The following is a 27,557-nucleotide window of genomic DNA, read 5'->3' as shown; positions in this document are numbered from 1 at the left end:
TCTGATGTAAATACAGAAGGGACTCTTAAAAGAAAAAAGAAAGAAAGACAAGAAAGGAAGAAAAAAAAAAAAAAAGGTTTCATATCAAAATTTTTCCCTGGCTCTCTTGGCCCAGGCCAACTTGATCAAGCAGGAAATGGCATCCAGTGATACAGAACAGAGCCCAGTTATTTTTGGGTACTGCCATCTCAGGCATTCTGCTAGGATAGAAATTAAGCCTAACTGCAAAACTGACATGTGCCAAGAAACTGACTTTCTGTAGGTGAATGACTGTTTGTACAACTCATACAACAAAAGGTAGAAAAATAACTGTGTCTGTACATACCTTCTGTGGTCTCACTGCAATTTCTTAGGGATTGTATAATGGCAGTAATATTATAGGCTTTTTTACCTTTCTTTCATTAGCAATTATTGTTCAATGCTTTCAATATTCTGGAATACATTCTAAAGAATCCTTTTGGATAGTTAATCCAAGTAATACTGCAGATTGTTACTTTATTTCAAAACATTCATATAGAATGATGGAGAGTTATAAATACAAACACTGTATTACCCACTTTTCCATAAATTTTGTTACAAGTATAAAAAAAAAATTGCACAAGACTGTAACTTGCATTCTCTCCCTTATGTGTATGTAAATGCTGTATTCTCTTGTGTTTGGTTTGACTTGATTAAACATGCCTTTAAACTATTTCAGGACAACATTTCTTCTGCCCAATTCATCCTCATTGTTTTTGAAACAACTATGGTCCTAAATACATTAGCTAAGGACACACGAGATAGACAAGCAACGAGTTTCAATCACAGGTCATAATCTCCCCACCCCACCAACCTCATCTTGCTAAACCCTCTTAAATCCCCTAGCTTCTGCTCCTCTAATCATGAGGGTTAGAAGCTGCAAGGGCTGCTTTTCACTTCATTAAAATTTCCTTTTAATCTTTTATAATCTGCTAGCACAGTACATAAACACCCATCAGAAGCTTATTCCTTCTAATTTCACAAAAGGGGATAATTTTACTATACATTCCATATTTGCAAAGTTAAGCTTCGTTTCACACCGCCATAAACCTTGGTCAAAAGGATGAATAGTTAAGCAGTTGAGCAAATGGCATTTACTGCTACAGCTGGGTGCATTATTCATTGTGAAGCATTCATTTGGTGAAGTTAAACCTTGGTTTTGCTTATGAAACATCTGAAAGCTGATCCCAAGTGATTTCAGTATGTGGGGCTGTTTTCAGGATGTATATTTTGGACAGTGTTTTTGCCTGTGTGCCCTTTGCGTGACTGACTGTCTAAATCAGACCAGATTAGTTTTCTTTCCTGAGTGGGTGACTAAAACTTCTTTTAAATAGCAATGACTGTTTACCCCAATCACATATTGAAGAGGTCATCTTCTGTTAAAATTTTCAAGACTTCAGAGAGTAAAAACAGCAATTATTCAGGCCCAAATATTAATAAAACATATTTACCCTAAATTCATCATTGTGTCCTTAAAGCTCTGTATACCTACATAAAAACAGTCCTAGGGCAGACATGGCAGGAACACTGAGAAACCATAATGTGAGCTCCTAACAAACATAAAATAACTCAAAAAATGACATTTTTCTCAGACTACAGTGACTGAGATGTAAAATGAGAGTGGTCTCACTCATGAGAGTACTAATTTAGCACTACATTCCTTCTCCTACCTTTTCAGAAGCATGGAAGGATTCAGATCTGATGTGACATCTGGAGGTCATCTAATTCAACACCCCCTGTTCAAAGCAGGGCTAAATTTTATTTCATTGAATTCTTATCCTAGCCCACACTTCTAAACACCTCATGATAGAATATATTAATGTTCAAGAAACTTGGAACCAAATTTCAATCTTATTGGCTACCATTGATTTATTATTATTTTCCTTAGGTTTCTGTTCTAGTTTTGTTTGATTTTTTGCAGACTCAAAGCATCAACATCATGTTTTCCAGTAGCCAGAAAAAAACATGAATACTAAATGAATACTTTATTCCCTGTACCATTGTAACCAGAAGCAATCTCTATAATAATAAATATAGACCAACTCTTGGTCTCCAAAGCAATCCCCTTTGAAAATACAATTATATAAAAATATGAAGCGAGCTTCCACTAATTAGCTCTCCCAATACAACTTTTTATCTATGTATAATTTTGATTTGTAAAAAAAATCATAGGGTCATAGAATCACGGAGTGGCTTGCATTGGAAGGGACCCCAAGGATCATCAAGTTCCAAACCCTCTGCCACAGGCAGGGCTGCCAACCACTAGATCAAGTATTAGGTCACTTTGCCTGGGGGCCTGTCTACCTAACCTAGCCTTAAGCACTCCCAGCAACTGGGCCTCCACAACCTCTCTGAGCAACCTGTGCCACTACCTCACCATTCTCTCAGTAAAAAACTTCTCCTTGATATCTGCTCCTGCCCTCTGATCATCTTTGTGGCCCTCCTATGGGGCCTAACAGCTGGGGGGGGTTCCAGACCTGGACACAGTACTCCAGATGGGGCCTCATGAAGGCAGAGTAAAGGGGGACAATCACCTTCCTGTCCCTGCTAGCCACTCCTGATGGAGCCCAGGATACCATTTGCATTCCATGCTGCAAGACCAAAGTCACCTATGGTGCCAAAGTAGATGAGGACTGTAATGGATGCAGATATGTCCAACTTGATGATCTTCTTGAGCATCTGACCAGGCCCAGAAGGGAGGTCATCAGGCTAAGATGCATTCAAAAGTTAGAGAGGGAAACTGATTCCTTATATCACAAGGTATGCAGGCAGACAGCCCTGTCTTGTGGTTAAGCCAGCAGAGAGTAATAAGCAGGCTTCCCACCTGACAAGAGGATTACCATGAGCAGGGTGAGGGGGGCAGACCCTTGTCTCATCTCAGGGCAAAAGGAGAAGCCTCCCCCTTGCCTCTTAAGTCTCACTAACTAATAGATTTCATGCTCTGGTGTGGGAGAATATGGTAGAATTATGGATAGCAGCTTAGAACTGAAAAAGGGGGGATGAACTAAAAAAATCCAGCTAAGGACCTGAATTGTGATGAGTGCCACTAAAAAAGAGTGGAGAGTCTTAGTAATTGGAGACTCCGATGAAGGGCACTGAGGCAACCATCTGCTGCCCAGATAACCTCTGTAGGAGAGGTTTGCTATTTGTCAGGGTCCTACATTAGGGGACATCAAGAAGACAATATCTGGTATAATAGAGTTACAAAAAAGAAGCTGTTAGTTGGGGCCTGTTCTGTTTAATATCTCTATTGATGAGCAGGATTTAGTGCACCTTCAGTAAGTTTGCAGATGACACCAAGATGGGAGGAAACACTGATCTGACTGGGGTTAGGAAGGCCTGAGAGAAGGATCTGGACAGGCTGGACAGCTGAGATGAGGCTGGTGGGATGAAACTCAATAAGTCCAGGTACCAGGTCCTGCACTCTGGCTACAATAAAGCCCAGGCAATGTTATAGGCCCAGGATAGAGTGGCCACTAGACTGTGTGGAGGTAATGGAAGTGGGGATATTGGTCAATGCTGAGGTAAATGTGAGCCAACAGTGTGCCCAGGTGGCCAAGAAGGCCAATGGCTTGTATCAGAAATATAGTCCTGGCTTGTATCAGAAATAGTGTAGTCAGCAGAAGCAGGGAGGTGATCATCTCTCTTTACTCAGCCCTGGTGAGGCCACACCTTGAGTACTGTGTTGAGTTTTGGGCCCCTCACTATGATGAAGCCTTTGAGGCCCTGGAGTGTGTTCAAAGAAGGGCAGTGAAGCTGGTGAGGATCAAAAGTCTCATAAGGAGCTCCTGAGGGAGTAGGAATTGTTCAGTTTGGAGAAGAGGAGGCTCAGTGGAAACCTTATTGCTCTCTACAACTAACTGAGACTATAGTAAGGTGAGGGTAGGTCTCTTTTCCCAGATAACTATTGATAGGACCTTGAGGTAATGGCCTTGAGGTAATGGCCTTGAGTTGTGCCATGGAGGTTCATGTTGTGAATACTGTGGGAAAAAAAAATATTCTCAGGATATAGTGAGGTGTTGGAACATCCTGCCCAGGGAGGTGGTTGAGTGGCCATCCCTGGTGGTGTTCAAGAACTGTTTAGATGTGGTACTAAGTGACATAGTTTAGTGGGGAAATCTTGACGTTTGGTGGATTACTGGACTAGATGACATCTTTTCCAACCTCAGCTGTCCTATGTTTTTATGATTCTATTATTAGGTCTTCTTTAAGTAAAGTATGGAATTAAGTGGTTCTGTACTCTTGCAAACAGAGCTGAATACGAGCCAGCAGTATGCCCAGGTGGCCAAGAGGGCCAATGCCATCCTAGCTTGTATCAGGAATTCTTGTGGTGAGCAGGACCAGGGAAGTCATCCTGCCCCTGTATTTGGCAATGGTGAGACCTCACCTCAAGTACTGTGTCCAGTTTTGGGCACCTCAGTACAAAAAAAGACATGGAGGTACTGGAAAAGGAGGCTGAGGGGAGACCTTATTGCTCACTTCCAGTATCTGAAAGGTGCTCACTGGTGACAGGTGACAGGATGAGGGGAAATGGCCTCAAGTTGTGCCAAGGTAAGTTTAGGTTGGATGTTAGGAAACTCTTCTTTACAGAAAGGGTAGTTAAACACTGGAATAGGCTCCCCAGGGAGGTGGTTGAGTCACAGTCCCTGGATGTGTGTAAGGGCTATTAGGATGAGGTGCTCAGACATATGATTTAGCAGAGGGTTGTTAGAGTTAGGGTACTGTGGTTAGGTTGTGGTTGGACATGATGATCTTGAGGTCTGCTCCAACCTGAGTAATTCTGTGATTCTATGATTCCATGAAATACGTTGTCATAGACTTTATCTTGACCCATCTTACTAGTCTGTTTAGCATTCTCATCTCTATTCTTTATTTTCAATTTTATTATGCATTCTCACACTTCCATGTACAAAAATCTCTTCATCTACTTTGGCATTTCTGGATACAGGCTTCACTTCCTCACCTCTAGAATTTTTTCAGCTATCAGGATTCTGTGACTATTAGGCTTCATGCATTCATATACAGCATAATATAGCAGTGAGGATATTACAATTGACCTTTTAGCAATAGCTTCAGCAGAGTGTAACCAGGTAACTGAGACTGCAATTTGTATTCCATTAACTGCACCAGAAGCATTTCAGTGTGGCTTCCTAGTAAAAAACAAGTGGCAGCAAAATAAAGAACATAATCACAGAATCACAGAATCGTAGGGGTTGGAAGGGACCTTCAGAGATTATTAAGCCCAACCCCCTGCCAAAGCAGGTTCCCTGCACCAGGTCACACAGGTAAGGGTCCAGGCAGGTCTTGAATATCTCCAGAGAAGGAAACTCCACAACCCACCTGGGCAGGCTGTTCCAGTGCTCCGTCACCCTCACCATAAAGAAATTCTTGTTCACATTTGTGCAGAACTTCCTACGCTCCAGTTTCTGGCCATTTCCCCTTGTCCTGTCTCCACACACTGCTGAAAAGTCTGGCCTCACCACTTTGCCTCCCGCACCTCAGATATTTTTAGACCTGGATCAGACTCCCTCTCAGTCTTCTTTTCTCAAGGCTGAACAGACCCAGTTCACTTAGCCTTCCTTCACAGGGGAGATACTCCATGCCCTTTACCATTTTTGTGGCTCTCCACTGGAATCTTTCCAAGAGATACCTGTCTTTTTTGTACTGGGGAGCCCAGAACTGGACACAGTACTCCAGATGAGGCCTTATCAAGGCAGAGTAGAGGGGGAAGATCACCTCCCTTGACCTGCTGGCCTTGGTCTTTTTAATGCACCCCAGAATGCCACTGGCCTTTTTGGCCACAAGGCTCATGGCCAACCTGTCATCCACCAGGACACCCAAGTCCCTCTCAGCAGAGCTCCTCTCCAGCAGGTCATCCCCCAGCCTGTACTGATGCATGCAATTATTCCTCCCTAGGTGCAAGTCTCTACACTTGCTTTTGATAAACCTCATCCAGTTTCTTACTGCCCAGCTCTCCAGCCTGTCCAGGTCTTGCTGAATGGCAGCACAGCCTTCAGGCATGTCAGCCAACCCTCCCAACTTCGTATCATCAGCAAACTTGCTGAGGATGGCCACTATCCCCTCATCAAGGTCATTGATGAGGTGTTCTCCGAATGTCCAAGGTAGCAATCCTACTTTTTGCTTTGCTTCTTCCACTCAGGATCTTGAACTCCACCACCTCGTGGTCACTACAACCCAAGCTGCCCCCAACCTTTACTTCCTTAACAAGTCCTTGTTAGTGAGAATAAGGTCCAGTAACACTCCTCTCCTTGTTGGTTCCTCCACCACCTGCATCAGAAAGTTGTCTTCAACACATTTCAAGAACCATCTGGACTGTACATGCCTGGCCATGTTGCTCATTCAGCAAATATCTGGATAATTGAAGTCCCCCATAAGCACCAGCACCTGGGATCATGACGTTACTTCTAGTTGCTTATGGAAGGCCTCATCACCCTCCTCCTCCTGTTCAGGGGGCCTGTACTACACACCCACGACAGTGTCACCCTTACCAGCCTGCCCCTTGATTCTCACCCACAAGCTCTCCACTGCTACATCGCTCTCCCCCAGGTGGAGTTCAATACATTCTAGCTGCTCTCTCACATAAAGAGCAACTCCACCACCCCACCTTGCCAGCCAGTCTTTCCTAAAAAGCACATAGCCCTCCATGACAACATTCCAGTCATACGAGCTGTCCCACCATGTCTCCATGATCGCAATAAGATCATGGCCTTGCAACTGCACACAGATCTCCAACTCTTTCTGTTTATTTCCCATGCTGCATGCATGTTAAGACCCATCTGAAAACCACCGAACTTGCTTCTCTGTGCAGTACTCAGAGTATTTCCCTATTCTATTTTAGGCTTGATTTTCTTTTATAGGTCTTTATTTGAAGGATAATCACTCTCCTTGCTCATAAAATGGCTTCGCTTCCATCACAATCACACTGAAAGTCACATCCGAAATGCTTCTTCCATTCAAATGGCATAAAGGGCAGTATCTGAGTTAAAAAGTATGGCCTTTTCCATGCCTTTTCCCATGCATCGTCATGAGAAATCCCCATCAGATTTGAACAACAAGAAAAGGTTTTGAAGTTAACTCTAAGTAACATCGAAAAAGTAACTAAGAGATGGCAACAAATCATTAAAATTTAGTGGTAAAAGCTTCATGGAAAAACTGTCAGGTTCTTTTAAATCTTCCATCACTATTTCAACATTGCATCCCCCTGGAATTCAGCTCCAGTACTGTACTCTGTGTCTTTGCTTTCTCTTTCTCCCCTTTTCTCTTCCTGTGATGACTCCTCCCCTCTGACAAACACATTATCTATCATTACAACCATTCTGCTCCCATAGGAAACAATAAATGCAACACTAAGGGGTATTTTAAAACCACTTACCTCAAAACTGGTTCAGATTAAATGTTAGATTTCTGCAGACAGGAACTAAGCACATTTATTTTAGAGCACCAAATGTACTTAAAAATTCCCTCAACTTTCCCTAATGAAATTCAGTAGCCTCCTTCCAAAGCATGACAGAAGGTTTTCAGTTTGCCGTAATGCTACATTCCCATTCTTCTGGATTTTATTAAAGTCTGACAAGGGAAAAAGTGGAACAACAAAGAAAGTACAAAACTAGAGGCATTGAATATACAGGGATGTCTACAGCTAGATCAGGCTGCTCAGAGCATGGCCCTGCCTGACCTCAAATGTCTCCAGAAATGGGGCATCCACTACTTTCTTGAGCAACCTGTTCCAGTGTCTCACCACCCTTACTGTAAAAAACTTCTTCTTTCCATACAATCTAAACTGCCCCTCTTTTAGTATCAAATCATTTCCCCTTGTCCTTTCCTGGCTAAAGAGCCTAAAGAGCCACTCTAAGAGCTCCACGTTCTTCCTGTAATGAGGGCTCCAGACCTTCAAAAGGGATTAAGATAGTATATATGATGATTATGCTTTAGTCAGAGCATTCCCATTAGGCAATGTAATTCTGTTCTTCATTAACTATTTCATAAGTCTTCTTAGCAACAAAATCTGGACACCTAAATTTTCTATTGTGAAAGTACCTTAAAAGCAAGGGACATGGATCTAAGAACCCCCAGCAATAATTATGAGACACAGCTGTCATCACTAAGCCAGCTTGTGGTAAGATTCACTGCTGGAACTGAAATTCCAGAGGCACAGATCAGAGCCACCTGCAGATTCTTGCTGAAGAGTCTGGGTGACTCATCAGTGGGTGACTAGTAAAAAACTCCAGAAGGCTGGAAAGCTTCAGAAGGGCTCCCAGTCCTTCACCTGAATACTACAGGCTCCCCTCCCATACCTTCTCCTCTACTCGTGGAATCCAAGTGCTTCATTGTGGTTATTCAGTGTTAATAGCAATTAAATATAATACTGCTACCAGAACAGCCAGACAATTTGCATTATTTTAATCCCTTCAGCTTCTATTTGCAAAGTCATTATTTTTCACTATAATCTGTCCTCTCTTGTGAGGACATGTCTGTTTATAGTTTGAAGATTTGCAGTTCACTTCTAATTAACTTAGCTAAAAGTTTCTGTTAGAAGATGAAAAGACTTATGTTTCCACAATTGTTCCTTTACGTTATTTGGCTCAACTTGTGCTCAGTGAGGTGTTTCAGCCCACCCTGCCCTTTCCTAAATATGTTTTAATGCAGAAGGTAAAATGGCAATATCACACTTGACATTTAAACTTCAGTCCCAATTGCTTCCAGCCATCCACAGATTCAGGGGAATGCCATAGTCCAGTCCAATGGTTTGCAACAAAAATATAGTTGCTTTATTTGAGCCATAATTCTTTGTGCACATATGACATTTTCAGAAAAGCCCGCTAGATATGTCCTCAAAGAGGGCAAACATCCAAACATGCTGTCATTATGTTGATTTTGCTTAATGTCTCTTCAGTGCAATCCAGCCATGTGATAATTCAGCTCATGGTCAACATAACACTGTTTACCAAAGAGAAAAGCAGTGTGCTTCAGAAACTGTATACTGTCCAGTCTGAGCAGAGCAGAATACTTTAGTAGATTTGTATTGCAATGAAATCTTGCTGAGCATTTTCAAAAAGTGGACAAGGACCTTTAGAAGTACATTAAAAAATGATCAAGCTATGTATGCATCTTAGAAACCTAAATTCAAAATCCCTTAGAATTAATGTAATTTGGGCATCTAACCTGCTTAGATCCTTCAAAACTCCTAATTAGAATCTATCTAGTACAAGCATATAAGTATTTAATTAAGTAAAAAACAAACAAACAAACAACAAAAAAAAAACACCTCAGTCCAGAATGAAGTTCATCAAGAATAACACGCTATGAAAAAAAAAATCATCAAATTAAGGCTCACTGCTTTCAAAGCGATATAATCAAACAGTCATCTAATAGTCAAAATCCCTTGTGTAGACCTAATTAAGCACTTAAATCTTATTCTCCTACCAAAGACTTTCCATCTCAGTTTCTCTTTATGATCTAAACAGGCATTACAGTTCCCACTTCTCTCCCACCTTTATTTGCTTTCCTTATCAATTTGAATAGTTTTTCATGGCAAGGTCTGTTTGTGTATTCACAAAAGATTTCTCAGAGAGCTTATTTGAGCTTACCTGCCCTATTAAAACAAAAATAAAATATCTGCCTTGCTCTTCTTAAGAGCATCTTTATTAGTCAGATATTATTCACACAGGCGAAATACTATATCTCAAGAAGGAAGGACATCTTGCTATTGTATTTATGAGGAGTATTCAGGAAATGCTTGTATTTGATGCCTACGCTTGTATACAGAATGTTCATGTACAGAAACAAATGCTGAGTCACCATGACTGCTGTCAGCTTCCAGGAGAGAAAAAACAACTGGGCATGTCAGAGCTGTAATGTAAGGAACTGCGGAACTTATGGGAAGCTCAGAGCCAAATCAGCTGTGAAATGAACTTTGGGACAAACAATTCAACGTGTGCTTTAACACCATTCTCAGTAACTGTAGTCTACCAGTATATGAGGATGTATGAAGAGTCTTCTGCTGAAAATAATTGCTGCTATATATCAAGAAAAATATGTCCTTCCTGAATTAATGTATAAACATGGACCAGAAGAGAAGAGTGGAGAAAAAAAAATATCCTCTAATCACATAATTTTAGGGGTTGGAAGGGACATGTGGAGATCATCTTGTCCAACTCCCCTGTAGGTTTTCTAGATTGGGTTACACAGAAAAGCTTCCAGGTGATTTTCTGATATCTCCAGAGAGTGAGACTCCACAACCTCTCAGGACAGCTTGTTCCAGTGCTCTGCCTTCCTCAAAGCAAAGAAATTTTTCCTCATGTTCTTATGGAATTCTCTGTATTCTAGTTTGTGCCACTGTCCTTGTCCTGACTCTTGAGCACCACCAAAAAGAACCAGGTCCCATCCACTTGACTCCTGGACATTAGATATGTATAAGCACTGATAAGATCCTCCTTCAGCCTTTTCTCCAGGCTGAATAGTCCCAGGCCTCTCAGCCTTTGTTCATATAGAAGACACTACAGGCCCTTGAAAATCTTTGCAGCCCTCCACTGGACTCTCTCCAGAAGTCACCTGTCTTTTTTGAGCTGAGGAGTACAGAACAAGGCTCTGTACTCCAAACTCCTACTTAGCAGGGCAGAATACAGGAAGAGGACTTGCTGGCCATACTCCTTTTAATACACACCAGGATCCCATTGGCCTTCTTGGCCACAAGAGCATGCTGCTGGCTCACTGCGAACCTGTTGTCCTCCAGGGCCCTCAGGTCTTCTCTGCAGAGCTCCTCTCCAGCAGCTCAGCTGTTAACCCCTACTGATGTATACAGTTATTCCCACCCAAGAGTAAGACTCTGCACTTGCCTTTGTTAAACATCATTGGGTTCGTCTCCACTCAACTCTGAAACTTGTCCAGGTCTCACTGAATGGAAGCAAAGACTTCTGGTCTAATAGCCACTGCTCTAAGGTTTGTATCATCAAATAAAAACTGCTGAGGGTATATTCTATCTCTTCATCCAGATGACTGATGAGGATGTTAAACAACACCAATTCCAGTACCAATCCCTGGGGAACCAGCTAGCTGCAGGCCTCCAGCTAGACTGAACTGCTGATCTCAGCCCTCCAATTTCTGGCCATAGCCTTTCTTGTTGCGTCCCTGCATGCCCTGACAATGTTCCTGTATGCCTCTCAAGTGGCCAAACCCTCTTCCACATTCTGTAGACTTTCTTCGTCCACTTGAGTTTTCTGTGAGTTCCTGATTTCTTAGTCTTAGGGGTGCAATAATCTTGAGCTTGGAAGAAGTGGTACTCAAATGTCAGCCAGCTCTCTTGAGCACCCTCACCTTCCAGTTCTCTAACCTTTGGGATACCTCCAAATACATCCTTGAAGAGGTTAGTTTTGGCTCTAAAATAAGATCCAGTTCTAGTATCCATTTTTTACACAAATTTCTACATACACACCTACAAGGACAGGCTGTGAGAGCTGGGGCTGTTCAGCCTGGAGAAGAGAAAGCTCCAACAGGGGGACCTAATACTGGCCTCTCTGTATCTATAGGGGGCCTGTAAGAAAGAGGACAGTCTATTTTGCAGGGTCTGTTGTGATAGGACAAAGGGAAATGGTTTCAAACAAAAGAGGAGAGATTTTGACTGTGTATAAGGATGAAATTTTTTACAGTAAGTGTGGTGAAGCACTGGAATAGTTGCCCAGAGATGTGGTGGATGCCCCATCTCTGGAGACATTCAAGGTCAGATGGGACCAGGTTCTGAACAGCCTGATCTACTTTAACATCCCTGTACATTTCAGGGAGCTGGACTGGATGACCTTTAAGGTCCCTTTCAATTCTAACAATTCTGTCTACACAGCTTTGTGGTCGTTCCAGCATTAAAAAAAAAAAAAAAAAAAAAAGACTCAGTTTCAGCCTCAAATCCATTTTAGTGGTCTTCATGAAAATGTATTTGCTAAGCAGTCTTTGGTGTATCCTTTAATCTTTTTTAGCATGAGACATACTTCATATTTGAGAAATACTTACATAGGGCATTTTAAAAAACAAACAAACAAAAACAACAGCAACAAAATACAATGAACAAGTTGAATCATTCTATTTTTTATCAAATCTCTTCATTTGTTATTTAGTTATTTTAGTCCCAGTTAACAGAAATGAGGGAAAAAAACACATGACCAGAAATAATGCGGCCATATTCAGCTGATGTCAACCAAGTGAAAACACTAACAGAAGCAAAATGCAAGCAAAATGCACCTACCACATTACTTCTAAAATTATGAATTTGCAAGGGTAGTATTTTTAAAACCTACTTGGCCTAGCAGTTTGCAAAATACGATACTACTGAGAGAAGTCCTCATTCTTTCCCATCAGTTATACACATTGATAAGATGCCTCCTGAGCTTTCTGTTCTCCAGCTTAAACAGGGCCAGAACTCAGGTTTTAAAATTTCAACTCCCGATCACTTTCAATTACCTACAAAAAAAAAAAATTGCTGGTGTAGAAATTGCTGCTAAAAACAGAAATAGAGCCCTTAGATGCTGAAATTCAAGGCTGAAATTTAAATCTGCTCTGGGATGCGTGACTGACAGAAGCATGCATATTTGCAGAACAGACATTCTTGTGTTAGAAGCCAACAGTGAAAATGATCATGTATCAGGTTCTTTGGCAGCAGTAAATTGTGCTTACGTGATTACAGTTTAAGGAAATATTAGAAAGAGGAAATAAATGGAATCAAGATCTCCTTTACTGCAGACATTATGGTATCAACTTTTTAGTTCTTGCTATACTGAAGATTTCACCCACAAATGACACTGAGCATGGCTTAGTAGGAATAAGAAAGGTAATACAAAAATGATTCTATGGCAGAATAAGATCTAGGTCAATGTGCTGTATTTCAAACAGTTATTAAAAGACCAAGAAGTAGTACTGACTTACTATTTAATCTAAAGATATAACTATCAAATTATGCAGAAGCCAGTCACAATAAATAAAATAAAATATATACTAAAAAAAAAAAAAAAAAAAAAAAAAAGAGGGAGGGAAAAGATTAAGAATAATTGCAAGTAGTTACAGATCAACACAGTTGAGCAGATAGTGTAAAGCTGTCTTTCCTATAGAATAATCTTTATATTTCCAACAGCAGGAGTTAAGTAGCACTTTATTCTTTAGAGAAATAAAATTCCCTCCAAGTGTTCTTCTACCTCTTTGCATTTTTGAAGACCTTAAAAATGGTAGTAAGCTTTATTTTATTTTTATTTTTTTTTTTGCTTACTCTGGGGTATTGAAGAGTGGAGGATGTTTCTCGTGTTAATCTTCCCTGACTAAAACCTCAACGTATCTGTAATATGCCACAGAAATATATCAGCCAGAGCCCAGTAGCCTCCAGATTTTAATTATTAACTTTCACTTTTATCTGATCCCAAGTCAAAGAAAAGAAGTAAATTTGGTGGATGTGGAGGCTTTGATTTATTCTGCTAAGGAAGAATAAATAGGAAATGCTGCTGCATCCGATTGTTTGCTCTGGTAGAAGAGTGCAATACTGGAAACTGGCTTTTCCATCTTTCACACATATTGAGGCCATTTGGAGGATTCATTGTCATCATTTTCTGGAAATAGCTTCACAGTTCACTGCTTCTGCTGCTTAGTTTCTTCTACCAGGATATTACTCAGATTACTGAGTATACCTTGCAAACACCAGAAAAATATCTCATGAGCTTCACCACACCACATAGACAGGGAAGATCCAGGGTGGTGGCGACCTCTATTTCTCTAATCGTTAAGTAAAGTCAAATATTGCAAGCAAAACTTTGAAGACAAAGCCATCCCTCACAGGCTTTCCAAAAAGGATGGCATCCAAGGAAGTTACAGTGGTCCCTTTCACACCCAATTGAATTTCGCAGGACCAGATAATCTTCAAAAATTGTGGAAACAGTTGTTAACCTCACAAAAACAGCAGTCGTCTTCAAATTCAGCTGCAAGAGAGATTTAGTTTGCCTTCTTCCATTTTGAATTCAAGATCAATAAAAGCTGTCTTTCCAGTTCTTTCTAAATTCCTAATCCTTTGAGTATGTAGTGAGGTTTATAATATGAAATCATAGAGGGTGTTGATTTGGAAGGAATCTTAAAAATCATGTAGTTACAACTCCATGGACAAGGTTACAAGCCACTACATCAGGCTGCCCAGTGTCCTATGCAGCCTGACCCTGAACACCTCCAGAGTTGGGACATCCACAGCACCTCTGTGCAACCTGTTCTAGCACTTCATCACACTCTCGAGCAAAGAATTTCCCCCTAATATCTAACCTGAATCTCCCCTCTTCACTGCTTTGCATGTGTGCATCCTCTACAGAGCCAATAGGCCAAGTTCTCAGTAGGCTTTCCCAGAAACAGCAGGCTTCAATAGTTGCACTTTCCTTGGGAAAAAAAAGTGCTCAATTATGCTCCAGAATAGATATGATTTCCATCTGCTGAGATAAAAAGAACAGCTGTCTTCTCCAATGAGAGAAAACCTGAGTAATCATGACATCAAGAGAGAATTCCGCATGACCAAGCAGGTACTATTAACACTGAAGCTATTTCTCCCACCTAAGAAACATACCCACCTCAACAGCTTGATGCCACATAATCTTTTATAGATACAAGAGGGTCCCAGACTCCTTCCATCTTCTTGTCTCCACTTTTAGATGCTGTTTAAGTAGCTTAATTCCAAGTCACAACTTGCATCTCCATAATCCAAAAGAACAGTACAAACAGCATTTCATACCTGAAGGTAACACCAAGTTTTAAACAAAATAGCTCAATGCTAGGAAACAAACAAACAAAAAAAAAACCATCTTTATATAAAGCCAAATCCTATTTTTAGATTCTGCCCTATGGTCCTTTCTGATCTTTCTTTTCAAATAAGCCTGAGCAGAAATTAATACAGGAAAAAGGATCCAAAGCTTGTAGATTTCCATCCTATCTTCTTTGAATTGCCTTTCTTTGTGTTATGTTAAACAGGGACAATAAAATGTGATACAGAACACTGCTCCCATGGGACTAAAAGCAGAAGCATCACAGAAGGCTTTTGCTGAACAAAGCTCAAGAAAGAAATGCTGCATCTCCTAAGTTTTCCACTTCAAAGATCTTAGTAGTCATACAGTTAAAAAAAATCATTTTATCATTTTACAGAGGTATGAAACACCCTGAATAAATTAGTACAAGATAAAAGATTACTGTAGAAAATTGCATACATTATGATGTTTGCATCCCTAAGAGTAAGAAATACAGAAAAAGTGGCAAAGAGGCTTGCATGGACGAGCCAGGAACACATGGATAAACTGAAAGGAAAATAAGGATGCAACAAGGAAGGCAAGGCCCTCTTGGAATTAAATCTTGCAAAGGAGATAAAGGATAACAAGAAAGGTGTTTTTTTTACGTATGACAAGAGTAAAAGGAAGACTAGGGAAAATGTGGGTCCCATATAAAATGAGGCGGGTGCCTTGGTAACAGGAGACACTGTGAAGGCAGAGATACTGAATGCCTTCTTTGTTTCAGTCTTTAATGCTAAGACTAGCCCTCAGGAATCCCAGACACTGGAATGAAGAGAGATTCTGGTTAAAGGAAGACATTCTGTTGGTTGAAGTAGATATGGTCAGGGAGAATGTAGCCAAAATTGATGCACACAAATCCATGGGCCCCAGTGGGGTGGACCCACGTGTACTGAGGGAGCTGGAAAAGTGATTGCTGAACTGCTCTTTATCGTTCTTGAAAGGTATAGGCAAATGGGAGAGGTGCTAGAAGACTGTAAGATAGCCAGTGTCCACTCCAGTCTTCAACAAGGGCAAGAGGGAGGATCCAAAAAACTACACACCTACCAGTCAGCCTCACCTCAATCCCTGGAAAGGTGATGAAACAGCTTCTTCTGGATGCCATCTCCAAGGAACTGGAAGAGGTTATCAGTAGTCAACATGGGGAAATCATGCTTTACCTGATAGCCTTCTATGATGTCATCAATGGCTGGATAGAATGGGGAGCACAGTGGATGTTGTGTACCTTAACTTCAGCACAATATTCTCTGTCATGAAAGTTAGAAAATATCATAGAATCATAGAATCACAAGGTTGGAAAGGATCTACAAGATCATCGAGTCCAACCATCCTCCCATCATCACTGCTACAAGCCATTAAACCAGATCTCATAGTTCCTCATCCAGATGCCTCTTGAACACTTCCAGGGACAGCAACCCCACCACCTCCCTGGGCAGCCATTCCAGTGCCTGACCACTCTCTGAGGGAAAAGTTTTTCCATATGTCTAATCTAAACCTCCTCTGGCACAACTTGCGGCCATTTCCTCGGGTCCTGTTTGTTGCCTGGGAGAAGAGGCCAAGTACCTCCTCATCACAACCTCCCTTCAAGAAGATGTAGAGTGCAATGAGGTCTCCCCAAGCCTCCTTTTCTCCAGACTAAACAATCCCATCTTCCTCAGCTGCTCCTCATAAGACTTGTGCTCCAGACCCCTTACCAGTTTTGTTGCCCTTCTCTGGATAAGTTCCAGGGCCTCAATGTCTTTCTTGTACTGAGAGGCCCAAAACTGAATGCAGTATTCAAGGTGCGGCCTCACCAGGGCTGAGTACAGTGGGATGATTACTCCTCTGCTCCTGTTGGTCACACTACTTCTAATGCAGGCCAGGATAGCACTGGCCCTCTTGGCTACCTGGGCACACTGTTGGCTCATGTTCAGCTGACCATCAACCAATACCCCCAGGTCCCTTTTCAGTCATCAAGCCACTCTGCCCCAAGCCAGTAGCGCTGCATATGGGATAGATGAGTGAATGGTGAGGTGGTTTGACAACTGGCTGACTGGCAGAGCTTATCAGTGGCGGAGAATCAGGTAGGAGGTCTGTAACTAGCAGTGTTCTCTGGAGGTTGGTGCTGTGTCTGATACTGTTCAACATCTCCATCAGTGACCTGAATGTAGGGATAGAGCCCACCATCAGAAAGTTTGCTGATGATACAAAGCTGGGAGAAGTTGCTGACATACCTGGAAGTTGTGCTGCCATTCAACTAGACCTGGACAGACTGGAGAGTTGAGCAGGGGGGCATCTAGTAAATTTTAACAAGAGAAAGTGTAGTCTTGCATTTAGGGAGGAATAATTACATACATTAGCACAGGTTAGGGATGTACCTGCTGGAGAAGAGCTCTGCAGAGGATTTGGGTGTCCCAGTGGGCAACAGGCTGGCCATAAGACAGCAGTGTTTCCTTGTGGCCAAGAAGGCCAGTGGTATCCTGGGGTTCATCCTCAGGTGAGGCCAGGAGGTGAAGGGAGGTGATCTTCCTGTACTCTTCCCTGGTGAGGCCACATTTAGAATATTGTGTCCAGTTCTAGGGTCCCTAGTTCAAAAAACAGGGATCTCCCAGGAGTCCAGCAGAAGGCCACAAAGATGATTAAGGGCCTGAAGGACCTCCCATATGAGGAAAGGCTGAATAACCTGGGTCTGCTCAGCATGGGGAAAAGACTGAGAGGGGATCTGATTAATGTTTCTAACAATCTACAGGGAGTTGGAAGGCAAATGCATGAAGCCAGGTTCTTCTTAGTGTTGCTTAGTGATAGGACAAGGAGTAATGGCCTAAAAGTTGAACATGGTAAGTTCCATACTAACATGCAAAACAACTTATTTACAGTAAGGGTGACAGAGCACTCTTAACAGGTTGCCCAGAGTTTGTGCAGTCTCCTTGTATGGAGATGTTCAAGACCTGGCTGCATGCCTACCTTTGTGACCTATTGTAGGGTATCTGCTTTAGCAAGGTCAGACTCAATGATCTCTTGAGGTCCCACTCCAGCCCCTCCAATTCTGTGATGTCTACACTTTTCCAGTCAGTACCAAAAACAAGGAAGAAAAAATTACGTTTTGTTTGATAGAAGGTAAAACAGTGCCACCCACTGCTTTTCCTGGGTATCCCCTTGCATTTTGAGAGCTGTGGAAAGGTCAACTTGCCTTTTTGCAACCACTAACAGCCAGCTAATCCTAAGCATTCCTTTCCTCCTACTCTCCAACACTATGCTCCTCTACAAGGTTACATATTTATGGAAATATTTCAGTAAAGTTGCACAAAGGAAAATCTCACTTCTAAGAGCATGTTCTAGTATAGCTGAAATAGAAAAGACAAACGCTGAATCATGGAGAAGTGACTTTGTTTACCTTGGATATAGGACCTTTTTATACTTTACAATATAATGTCAGTTTTCTGCTGTAACTACTTTACTACAGCATTGAACTGCAGGTAAAACCAAATTGCACCATCTGTAAAGATTACTTACCAGCCAAAACACTCAGCTGTTTTCTGTTATATCCTTCCACTCATTTCGCATCATCTTTGATCGCACCAGAAACCAAGCAACATCCACCACTACTTTTTAAGCTAGGCCCCAAGTCATTCTTTAATATCAACATGCCTACCCAACGTTTTGGCTTCAGTTCTAGCTCGGAATAAGCAAGTTTTTAATCCAAAGTTCAGCAGTAACCTGAATTAGTAATACTTGAGCATTGGTAAATTAAAAAAAAAAAGTGTTCAAGCATAGTTCAAGCTAAAGGGAAGACAGATTCCAAATCATTTGCAAGTTCTCTGCAGTTCCTGAGGTGACAGCATTAAGATGCATATGTATGTTCCTAACAGGATCTTTGGAGGGCAGCAGGATTCATCATGTCTACACTGCTTCCTGATAAATACCTAAAATTTCACTTGACATGTAACTGAAGTGCCAATCATTCACTGTTAAGCAACACTTTTTATTCTAAGTTCAGTTATGTGAATGAGTAAGCACTGAAGGACCCTTTTTTCCTCCCAGGCACTAAAGTAGCAAGTTTCCACTGGTCCTGAACACTGAGACAGAAGGTAATAGATAAGTGACCAGACAGGTGAATGAATCCATATTTTGCTACAATGGCCCAACACAGAAGTATAGATCTGCCGAAAGAAAGTATTCTTGTGACTTTGAATACAATATGCTTTTAATAGTAGTTGTACAAGAGACAAATGTATTCTAGACATTTTTTCATTGTATAGTATAATACATTTAAAATCAAGAAATAAGTCCCAAACATAATGAAGTCTGTATATTGCATTTGCTAAACATATTTGGCTAAGAATGAGGTATATTCTAGCCCATAGTTTAGAGTCAGAAGTTCAGGTATGTGAACAGGAATATAGTTTAATGACTTATAACTCTTTTGGTCTATTTAACAGGAAACCAACCAACTGAAGAAGAACTTCGTCGTTAAAGCCTTTCACACTACCATCTTCAACAACATCATATAACGGCTTACTGTCAGTTCCCCAGCAGATATTCTTCCGAGAGCTTTTCTGAATTGTTTCTGCAGTTAATGCTAAAGTATTTAACTGGTAACAAAAGAAAGCAAAGTATTTTCCATCTGTCACTACAGCCTGTGATACAAAAGGACGAGTCACATCTGCTTCATTCCAGAACCCTATAAAAAATAAAAAGCACTGGTTATAGGACTCAGTTCTCATCAGTGTACACATCTAAATCCTGCTTCTGAAATACAGAAATATACTATTTAAAAAACAAAACAAAACAAAAAAAAAAACCACAAAGATAAAACACAGCCACTAGTTAAAAGTTTTTCCAAGATCAGAGAGATCAGAGACATGCTAGCATAACCAGGTTTTGTACATAGCTCCTTTTAAGACCTGGACATCAATCACAGTGTTAACACAAGCTGACTGATATAAAATCACATGACTTTCTGAAGCCACCTAGGTATGTTGTTAACACATCCAAGGCCTGCAAATGATCTGAGGGGAAATGGCTTAACTATTCCACACTTCACAGGGCAATAAACAGTTGTTCAAAACAGAAGCACGCATACATATAATTTTATAAATTTGTCATACCACACCAAGAATGTAATGTCAATATGAATCAATATTTCAAATAATCTGTGTTGCATATCAGCAGTCAAAAAATGCTTTTGCATAGTTATGCACATCTGCCAGCACACATGGTGATATTCTTTAATTCAACATGTTGCCTCACAACTGAACTTACAAACCACAGGTACCTTATAGTAACAGTAACTGAACTATATTTACATGAGTTAAGTTCTTCCCTACTTCTCTGGCTCAGTGTTGAAATACGAATACAGTCTTGTGAATGTCATGCTGAATGTACTGAGCACATCACACCTCCAACAGAAGATAGCTTTCCTTATGTATATGTGGAACTAACTATGATATTTGCATACTGCAATGTATAGATTCATGTATAGATTTCAAATCAAGAGGTGAGCTGCAGTAACTATTATGAACTGCATTCTTTGGTACTTCTGGTTTTCATTCTCACCAACAGCAGATGAAAAGTAAAGTACAGCAAAAGAATGTGTAAGAAACTACAGCAGTAACACAATTTTTTACTAGAATGCTTCAAACAACCTGGCAAGAATGTAAAAGACATCTTAATCTCAGGTTCTGTTTCTTGAACAGCATAAAATTTCAAAGCAAAATTATCATCACACTAATGATATTTTCAGAAGGCACTTATTCCCTAAAATACTAACTATATAATTCCTTCATAATAGAATCCTAAAAACAAACACAACAACAACAACAAAAACCCACCACCACAGCTTTCCATTTGGTTTTCTTCCTAAGAGAGGAGAAAGATTGTCATTTGGCACCTTGCACACAGTAATCTGCTACCTCTGCTACAGGAGGTCAGTCTGATCATATTTTTATACTGTGTTATTATACATGTGTTTTACAACTGCAGTGTCTCAGAAGACAAAAAAAAATGCAACATTTTCTGGAGGAAAATGTATGTATAGAATTAATCTATCCATGTCTTCTCGGGTGTTTTTTTCTGTTTGTTTTTACACAAACAGGCATTAAATCCCACAGTGACCATCTTACCTTGATACATTGCCTGAGCTGCTGTCCAAGCGAAGAGACTTGCAATGCCATTAGCTCGATAAACAACTTCAATCTGATCCTCAAGATTTGCTACTATAAATCTCTTCCTTTTCAGTTTATCGGGAATAAGATGAAACTGGGTGTGGCCATAGCAGCATGGATCTGCTACCTTCGATCCTGTATCCACCAAAAGGAAATTACAAATGAGTAACAGAATGCTCCTTATAATTAAAAAAAAAAAAAAAAAGAAACCAAACAACCCATAGTTCTTCACTATCAAAGCCCATACCTCAGAAAATTAAAACCTCTACCATAAATCCACACAAATTATGAGATTCTTCCTTTAGTGTGAGAACTGAGTGCTTGCCCAATGCCAAAAGTTCACATAATAAAACATCTCTGAAGGATACGTACCAATACAAAGTAAATTCTTCTGATGAAATGCTATTCAACTCAACTTTTTTAAGCAAATCCTTACACAAAATATGATAAGAGGATGATATTCCTCATTACATAACTAATAGGGAACTATCTATTTATATTTGTTTATTATGTATAACAATCATGTATTACATATAAACATATAAATAGGTAGCTCTCTGCTGAAAGGTTTCTGGGGGAGATTGTTTTTTTTTTTTACATAGAAAAAAACAGCTAATATTCCATGACCAGAAAGTCTTACCTATAAATACCTTGTTTTCATACTGTTTTTTGAACAACGGCAGTTTGGATGGTTTGTGATCAACAATAGGAACATCTCCAAGATCTGACTCCAGTGGTACAATCTTGAAAGAAACAGAAGAAAACAGTCATTATGTAACTCATGTTTCTGATATCAGGAAGAATACGGTTTTCTGGTTAAGCACAAGAATGTGAAAGTCGTGTTCACAAACACTCACTCTCCCTCTATCTGTACATATAAATGTATATATATCACAGTATCACAGTATCGTGCGAGTTGGAAGGGACCTTAGAGATCATCGAGTCCAACTCCCGGGATTCGAGCCCTCTGTGTAGCAGAGCAGCATTTCTGCCACTTTATATATATATATACACACGTTACATATAACTTACTGAGAATATTTTTGCAACAGAACTTCCTGTCTTAAAGCAAGTGCTAGTACATGCATGTTATATTCATGTCTGAATTTTTGTAAACACTCATGAAATAGCACTTGTTAGTTACAAAAGCAGTTCTAGCAGCAGTCAAACTAACTCAAAGCAGAAGAGTGAGCTTACTCTCATTGCTGTGCACTATGAAATATTTTAAGGGGTGCTAGGTAAAGTAAAACTCATAGATGCCCATGCATAATTCTGTGCCATAGAACATATCCATTAATATTTAAAAACTAGTGATTTAGAAAATTAAAACATGTTTGTGCATTCCTACCATTTATTACTGAGTTTATTCTCAGAAAAACTTGTCAGAATCACAGCATTTAAGTGATTCCATTTATTAACATTAGTGGGACTTTTCTGCACTGACAGTGCAGGCAGTAATCAATCACAAATAGCATCAGGGACTTCTTGTATCACATATTTGTACCAGTTCTGGCAAAAATACTTGTTTAAAAAACTGTGTATAACAGCCTAAGCAAACTGTGCCGTTTGTGTAGGCAAAGAGTTCTACAAACAGTTTACAGAAAGTGGAGCATAGTTTTAAGCGCGATGGAAAGGGAGTAACATCCCTTTGAGCACTCTGTGAGCATAAAGTGTCAGAATATTGAATCACCTCCCATAAAACTCAGAATTTCAAAAATCAGCGGTTAAGTTCTGACACCAGACACATGCTCTCATTCTTTGTTTAATTTTCATTTTAATTTTCATTTCTCTCATCATCTTATTTATTCTCCTTCACTGGTAAAATGACCCTCCACATTACATTCCTTATTTTTGACTCCACTTATTGGCACAACCATGAAACTTAAGAGCAACAATTAGCTAATGCTAACAACATATCTAAAGCATGAGTATGACTAATACGAAGTTCAGAAGGTTTGCTGAATAACTACACAGCATTTACTTACACTGCAAGCAGTAAGAGTAGTAAGACACAGAAACACTATGATTAAGCAGGTCTTGCAGGTACTACACCACGTACTACTATGGCTTCAACAACAGAAATGTAAATGAAAACACACGTTATTAATTTGCTGTTGAAAATATTCACACCTCTGGAAGCTGCTTTGGTACACGGATCTGGAGGTGAGGCTTATCATCTATCTGAAACCGCACAGGATCGACTCTACCTTTTCGATGTCCATGAACAACAACCTCCTCGCCATGATGCCAGTAATAGTTAACCTCGGGGTTTAGGTCTGAAAGAGAGCAAAGGAGCAGAGACAGAGATCACACATTTGTATTTTAATCCCCAATAACTTAACAGGACAGCAATATAAATCCAAACCCACTCACACCGTATGAGACAACAGCGATGAGAGCAACAGCGGTGCCCAACACACTGCACCACTGACACTCCCGCGGCACTCACCGCCCTGCCCAGGAAGCCCGCATCGCTCTCCCACCACCCACCCCCACTCCGCACCCAGAGAGGAGGCAGCCAACAGCGGGTTGCGCTTGCAGAGAAAAGCGGCCAGGGAGGAAACAAGCTGCGTGAGGAAAGGCGCGGGCGTGTGATCCTGGTCGCGGTAGAGGAACGGCCGCTTCTTGTTCTGGTAGAAGCTCTCCTGCAGGAGTGCGTCGCACGCGAGGTCCCGCAGCGCGCCCAGCTCCAGCTCTGCTGCCGCTCCGGCCGCGGGCTCCATCGAACCTGCGGCCCGCGGTGCCGCCGCTCCCGGCTCCAAAGCCGCCGCTGTCGATCCCTGCGGCAAGGCCTCCGCGCCCCCCGCCCCAGGCTGCGGTGCTTTCGCGGCCGCCGCTGTCGGTCTGGGCGGCAGCCCCGGCACGAAGACGGTCTTGGTGAAGCTCCGGTACCAGCGGTCGGCGTTGAGGGCGAAGGTCTGCGGGTAAACCATGTACTTGGGGCGCTGCAGCTTCCCGTACAGCCGCAGCTTTTCCTCGATAGTGGCAGCCTCGTGCACCTGCTGGTGGAAGAGCTCCAGGCGGCGCCGCTTAGCCGCCTTACTCTTCGCCGTGTGGGACGCCACGATGGGAGGGTAGAGCGGGGCAGGAGGGGGGGCGGGCGGCAGGACGGACGGGTCCTGCGAGAACCAGCAGCGGCCGTGCCGCATCAACCGCCACCCCCTGCACGCCGCCATCTTGCGGGGCTGAGAGACAGCGGAAGGGCACGGTGCCCACGTGAGCAGCTTGATTGGACGGCCGACACCACGTGAAAGAGGCAACCACCAATCGGCGTGCTCGGACGGCAGAGCGAGCGGCGCCGGGAAAGAAAAACTAGGGCGGGGATTTAAAACGAGTCACGCTGCCGAGCGCCCGTCTCCAGGAAGGGCGCTGTGCTTGGTGCGCATGCGCTGTGGGTTTCCCGCCGCCTCCTGGGAACGGGCACTACCACTCCCAGGAGGCACTGCGGGATGAGGGCCGGCCTGCGTCCCGCCTCCGCGCCGCTTCCCTCAGCCTCTGCCGGCCGGGGCTGCCGTGCTGACTGTGCGAGGTGTCTGGGTGCTTGTAGGGATGGCGTGTCCTTGGCAGGATTCACATGTTTATTAATTTATGGCTTAGCGGTGAAATAAAATGAGGTGACAAAGAAAGAAACAGTACAATAAAATACAAGTAAGGATTTGTGGTAGGAATGCAGATAGTTACCATCTCAGTGTCACTATGTCTCAAGAGTCCGGTTGGCAGCAGTGATGGTGGGTGAAGATTCTCTTCATCAATCACAGGCAGAAGGGAAACATAACGAGGGAGAAGCGTGAACACACGTTTTTGCAAAGTCTCTCTCTCTCCATATATATACAGCCCAGTTCTTAGGTTGCCAACAGTAACATCATGTCCAGGCCAGGTGCAACAGCCCTGTGCAGGCTTGTCCACATCAGAGAAGCTGGGGCCTCCACACAAGGCCAAGCCACTGCGTCTCTGGAGCACCCCAGAAAGTGATAAGCCTCAAGACATCCCTCTTACCTTCTTTATTCCCGATACCCTTGTGTAGGCAGAGATGCCTCCAGTTGTCCTCATGTTCCACAACAATATTTGAGACAAAAGGAAAACCCCTTTTGCACAGTGTTTCACAGCGTTTTCACTAGCCATGAACACACTCGTAAAAACCCATGATGCTGCCACCACTGCTGAAACACCACCTACTGCCTCACTGTGATCTCTGTCGTGCATCTGTGAGGTTTGATGGCAGCAGCTGCAGTTCTTAGTGAGCTCCCAATGTGCTCATCTAAGATTTTCGATGAAATTTTACTCCTCCTGTGCTTTATCATTGACAAAAGTTGTTCACAAGTGTGCATGCTGCCAAAAGTGACAACACGAATAAGGCATGACTGTGAAGAAAGGAATGTTTTTTTTTTCCCTGCAAAAGTCTAATAAAGAGACATGGTCCGATTTTTGAGTTAAATATCTGATTGCAACTCAGTACATTCCATTTGGGAAAAAAAAAAAAAAAAAAAAAAAAAAGTATTTATTTATGTTGAATGGACTTGCAAATTATCAAAAAAATTATGATTCTATCAGCAATCTTGAAAAATATTCTCAAATTCCTTTATCAAATGGAAAATGTGGCTGCATATTTTCCACTGTTCATGGGACTATATTGAGGCAATGTGTCAAAATGCATAGCATTATTTGCCATAACTTGAGTTGGCACTGCACTGTGCCCTCCCTGTGCCAAGACAGTGCTGACTGTACAACAGCATGTGGTTGTGAGTGATGGGTGTGCTCTCAGGGCCTGGCTGCTTGGAAGATCAGAGTCACCCCTGTGATGATGTGGGGCAGAGGGTAGCCGCACTGCGGCATTACTTCGCTTCTTTAGCCTTGCTTTCTGCTGAATTGCTGGAAAGAAATTCAATTGTATTTCAAGTAATTTCTGGAATATATCACAAAGATTGAAATCCATTGTTTGGAGCTAAGATTTTGAAAGAATTTATTAATGTACAGGTGGGCAAAAGCCGGTTTGTGGTTAAGACTTAGGGTATTAATAAAAGTCGAGTACAAATGTGACTGAGTTAAAATGGGGGTCATTTGAGGATTTTAAAATCCGTATGTTTCCAATTTGGAGAGAAGGATGTTGTGGGGTACCATATCAAGAGCCTTACTGAAGGCCAGATAGATGACATCAGTGGCTCTTCCTTTGTCCTTTGATAAACTTATATCATAGGAAGTCACTAGTTTGGTCAAGCAGGATTTGCCCTTGGTGAAACCATGCTGGTTATTCCATATCACATCCCTATCATCCATGTGCCTTAGTAGGGAACTTGTGCTGGATAGGGATAGTCCCCTGGAGATTCTCCTTGACTGTACTCTTGCTGCTAATATAGTTGTAAAAAAAGATTTTTTATTATCTCTAACAATGGTGGCCAAATTAAGTTCTTGTAGGGTTTTCCTCTTTTAACTTTCTTTCTGTATAACCCACATTCTTCCTGCGTTGTCTGACCTGTCTTCCAAAGATGGTAAACTCCTTTTTACATCATTTATTTATTTATTTATTTAAAACTAGAGCCTCAGCAACAGGTTCCCACTCAACCAAGCCAGTTTTCTTCCCCATTGGCTCATCATACAGCACAAGGACAGCCTGTTCCTGCACCTTTCATAGAATCAATCATAGAATCACCAAGGTTGGGAAAGACCTAAAAGTAAATCTAAATCATCCAGTCCAACTGTTCACTTATTACTAATAGCTCCCATATTACATATTACATATTACTAATAGCTCCCATTCATATTTCCTTCTTGAGGAATGACCAACCTTCCTGGACCCCTTGGCTTTTCTGGACTGACTCCCAAGAGATTCTCCTAACCATTGTTTTGAAGAGTTCAGAGTCTGCCCTCCGGAAGCCTAAGGTAGAAGGTTAGCTGATTCCCCTCCTGACTTCATCAAGAATCAAGAACTCTATCATTTTGTGGTTGCTGTGCCCAAGATGGCTTCTGACCACCATGTCTCCTCCCACCTGTCCACTGTTTGTAAACAGCAAGTCTAGTGGGACAGCATCCATGGTATGCTTCCTCATCAGCTGCATCAGTAATTTACCTTGCACAGACTCCAGGAGCCTCCTAGACTACTTCCTTTCTGCTCTATTTTCAGTAAATGTCAGGGAATTTGAAGTCTCCCACAAGAACAAGGGCTGGTGGTTGTGTGACTTGTGGCTCCTTGTGGAATACTCCTGCCTCTTCATCCTGGTTGGGTGGTCTATCAGTTTCCCATCAGGATGTCAGCCTTGTTGGTCTTCCCCCTGATCCTTAGCCATAAAAACTTGACCCTATCATTCCCAGCATTAAACTCTAAAACATCCTATTGTAGCGAGCCATGCCACCACCCCTTCTTCCTTGTCTATCCCTTTTGAAGAGGCTATTGCCCTCCACTGCAGCAGTGCTTACTTGATTACAGGGTATAACGTAGCATTGTTCCTGTTTCTGCACCTGAGAAATCAAAGTTCCTGTGAAGTACACTATCTCAGAGACGAGGTAGGCATCTTGGCACATATGGCATTTCAGGTGCTTAAATGCACATATTTCTTCAGTAACTTTCTCCAGGCCCAACACAAATGTGATAACCAGG

The 27,557-nt window shown here is 41.8% G+C and overlaps 1 protein-coding gene across 1 annotated transcript; it reads right to left on the bottom strand.

The window, feature by feature from the left end:
* Positions 1 to 18,982: 18,982 nt before the first annotated feature.
* Positions 18,983 to 24,180, bottom strand: MRPS30 (mitochondrial ribosomal protein S30). Its single transcript, XM_072359820.1, has 5 exons — positions 23,469 to 24,180; positions 23,096 to 23,241; positions 21,606 to 21,708; positions 20,924 to 21,100; positions 18,983 to 19,482 (listed from the first exon to the last, which is right to left on the bottom strand). The coding sequence occupies exons 1-5, from the start codon at positions 24,139 to 24,141 to the stop codon at positions 19,214 to 19,216; spliced, it is 1,368 nt and encodes a 455-aa protein (XP_072215921.1). The 5' UTR covers positions 24,142 to 24,180; the 3' UTR covers positions 18,983 to 19,213.
* Positions 24,181 to 27,557: the final 3,377 nt, after the last annotated feature.

The sequence above is a fragment of the Excalfactoria chinensis genome, chromosome Z, assembly GCF_039878825.1.
Source record: "Excalfactoria chinensis isolate bCotChi1 chromosome Z, bCotChi1.hap2, whole genome shotgun sequence".
Lineage (NCBI taxonomy): Eukaryota > Metazoa > Chordata > Aves > Galliformes > Phasianidae > Excalfactoria > Excalfactoria chinensis.
This window is presented reverse-complemented; position numbering and strand designations above follow the sequence as displayed.

Coding starts and splice junctions, on each gene's coding strand:
- MRPS30 (XM_072359820.1), bottom strand. CDS start 24,141: ATGGCGGCGTGCAGGGGGTGGCGGTTGATGCGGCACGGCCGCTGCTGG. Junction 23,242..23,468: donor GTTGGCTGCCTCCTCTCTGG/GTGCGGAGTGGG, acceptor GCTCTCTTTCAG/ACCTAAACCCCGAGGTTAAC. Junction 19,483..20,923: donor AGCTCAGGCAATGTATCAAG/GTAAGATGGTCA, acceptor TATTTTTTATAG/GGTTCTGGAATGAAGCAGAT.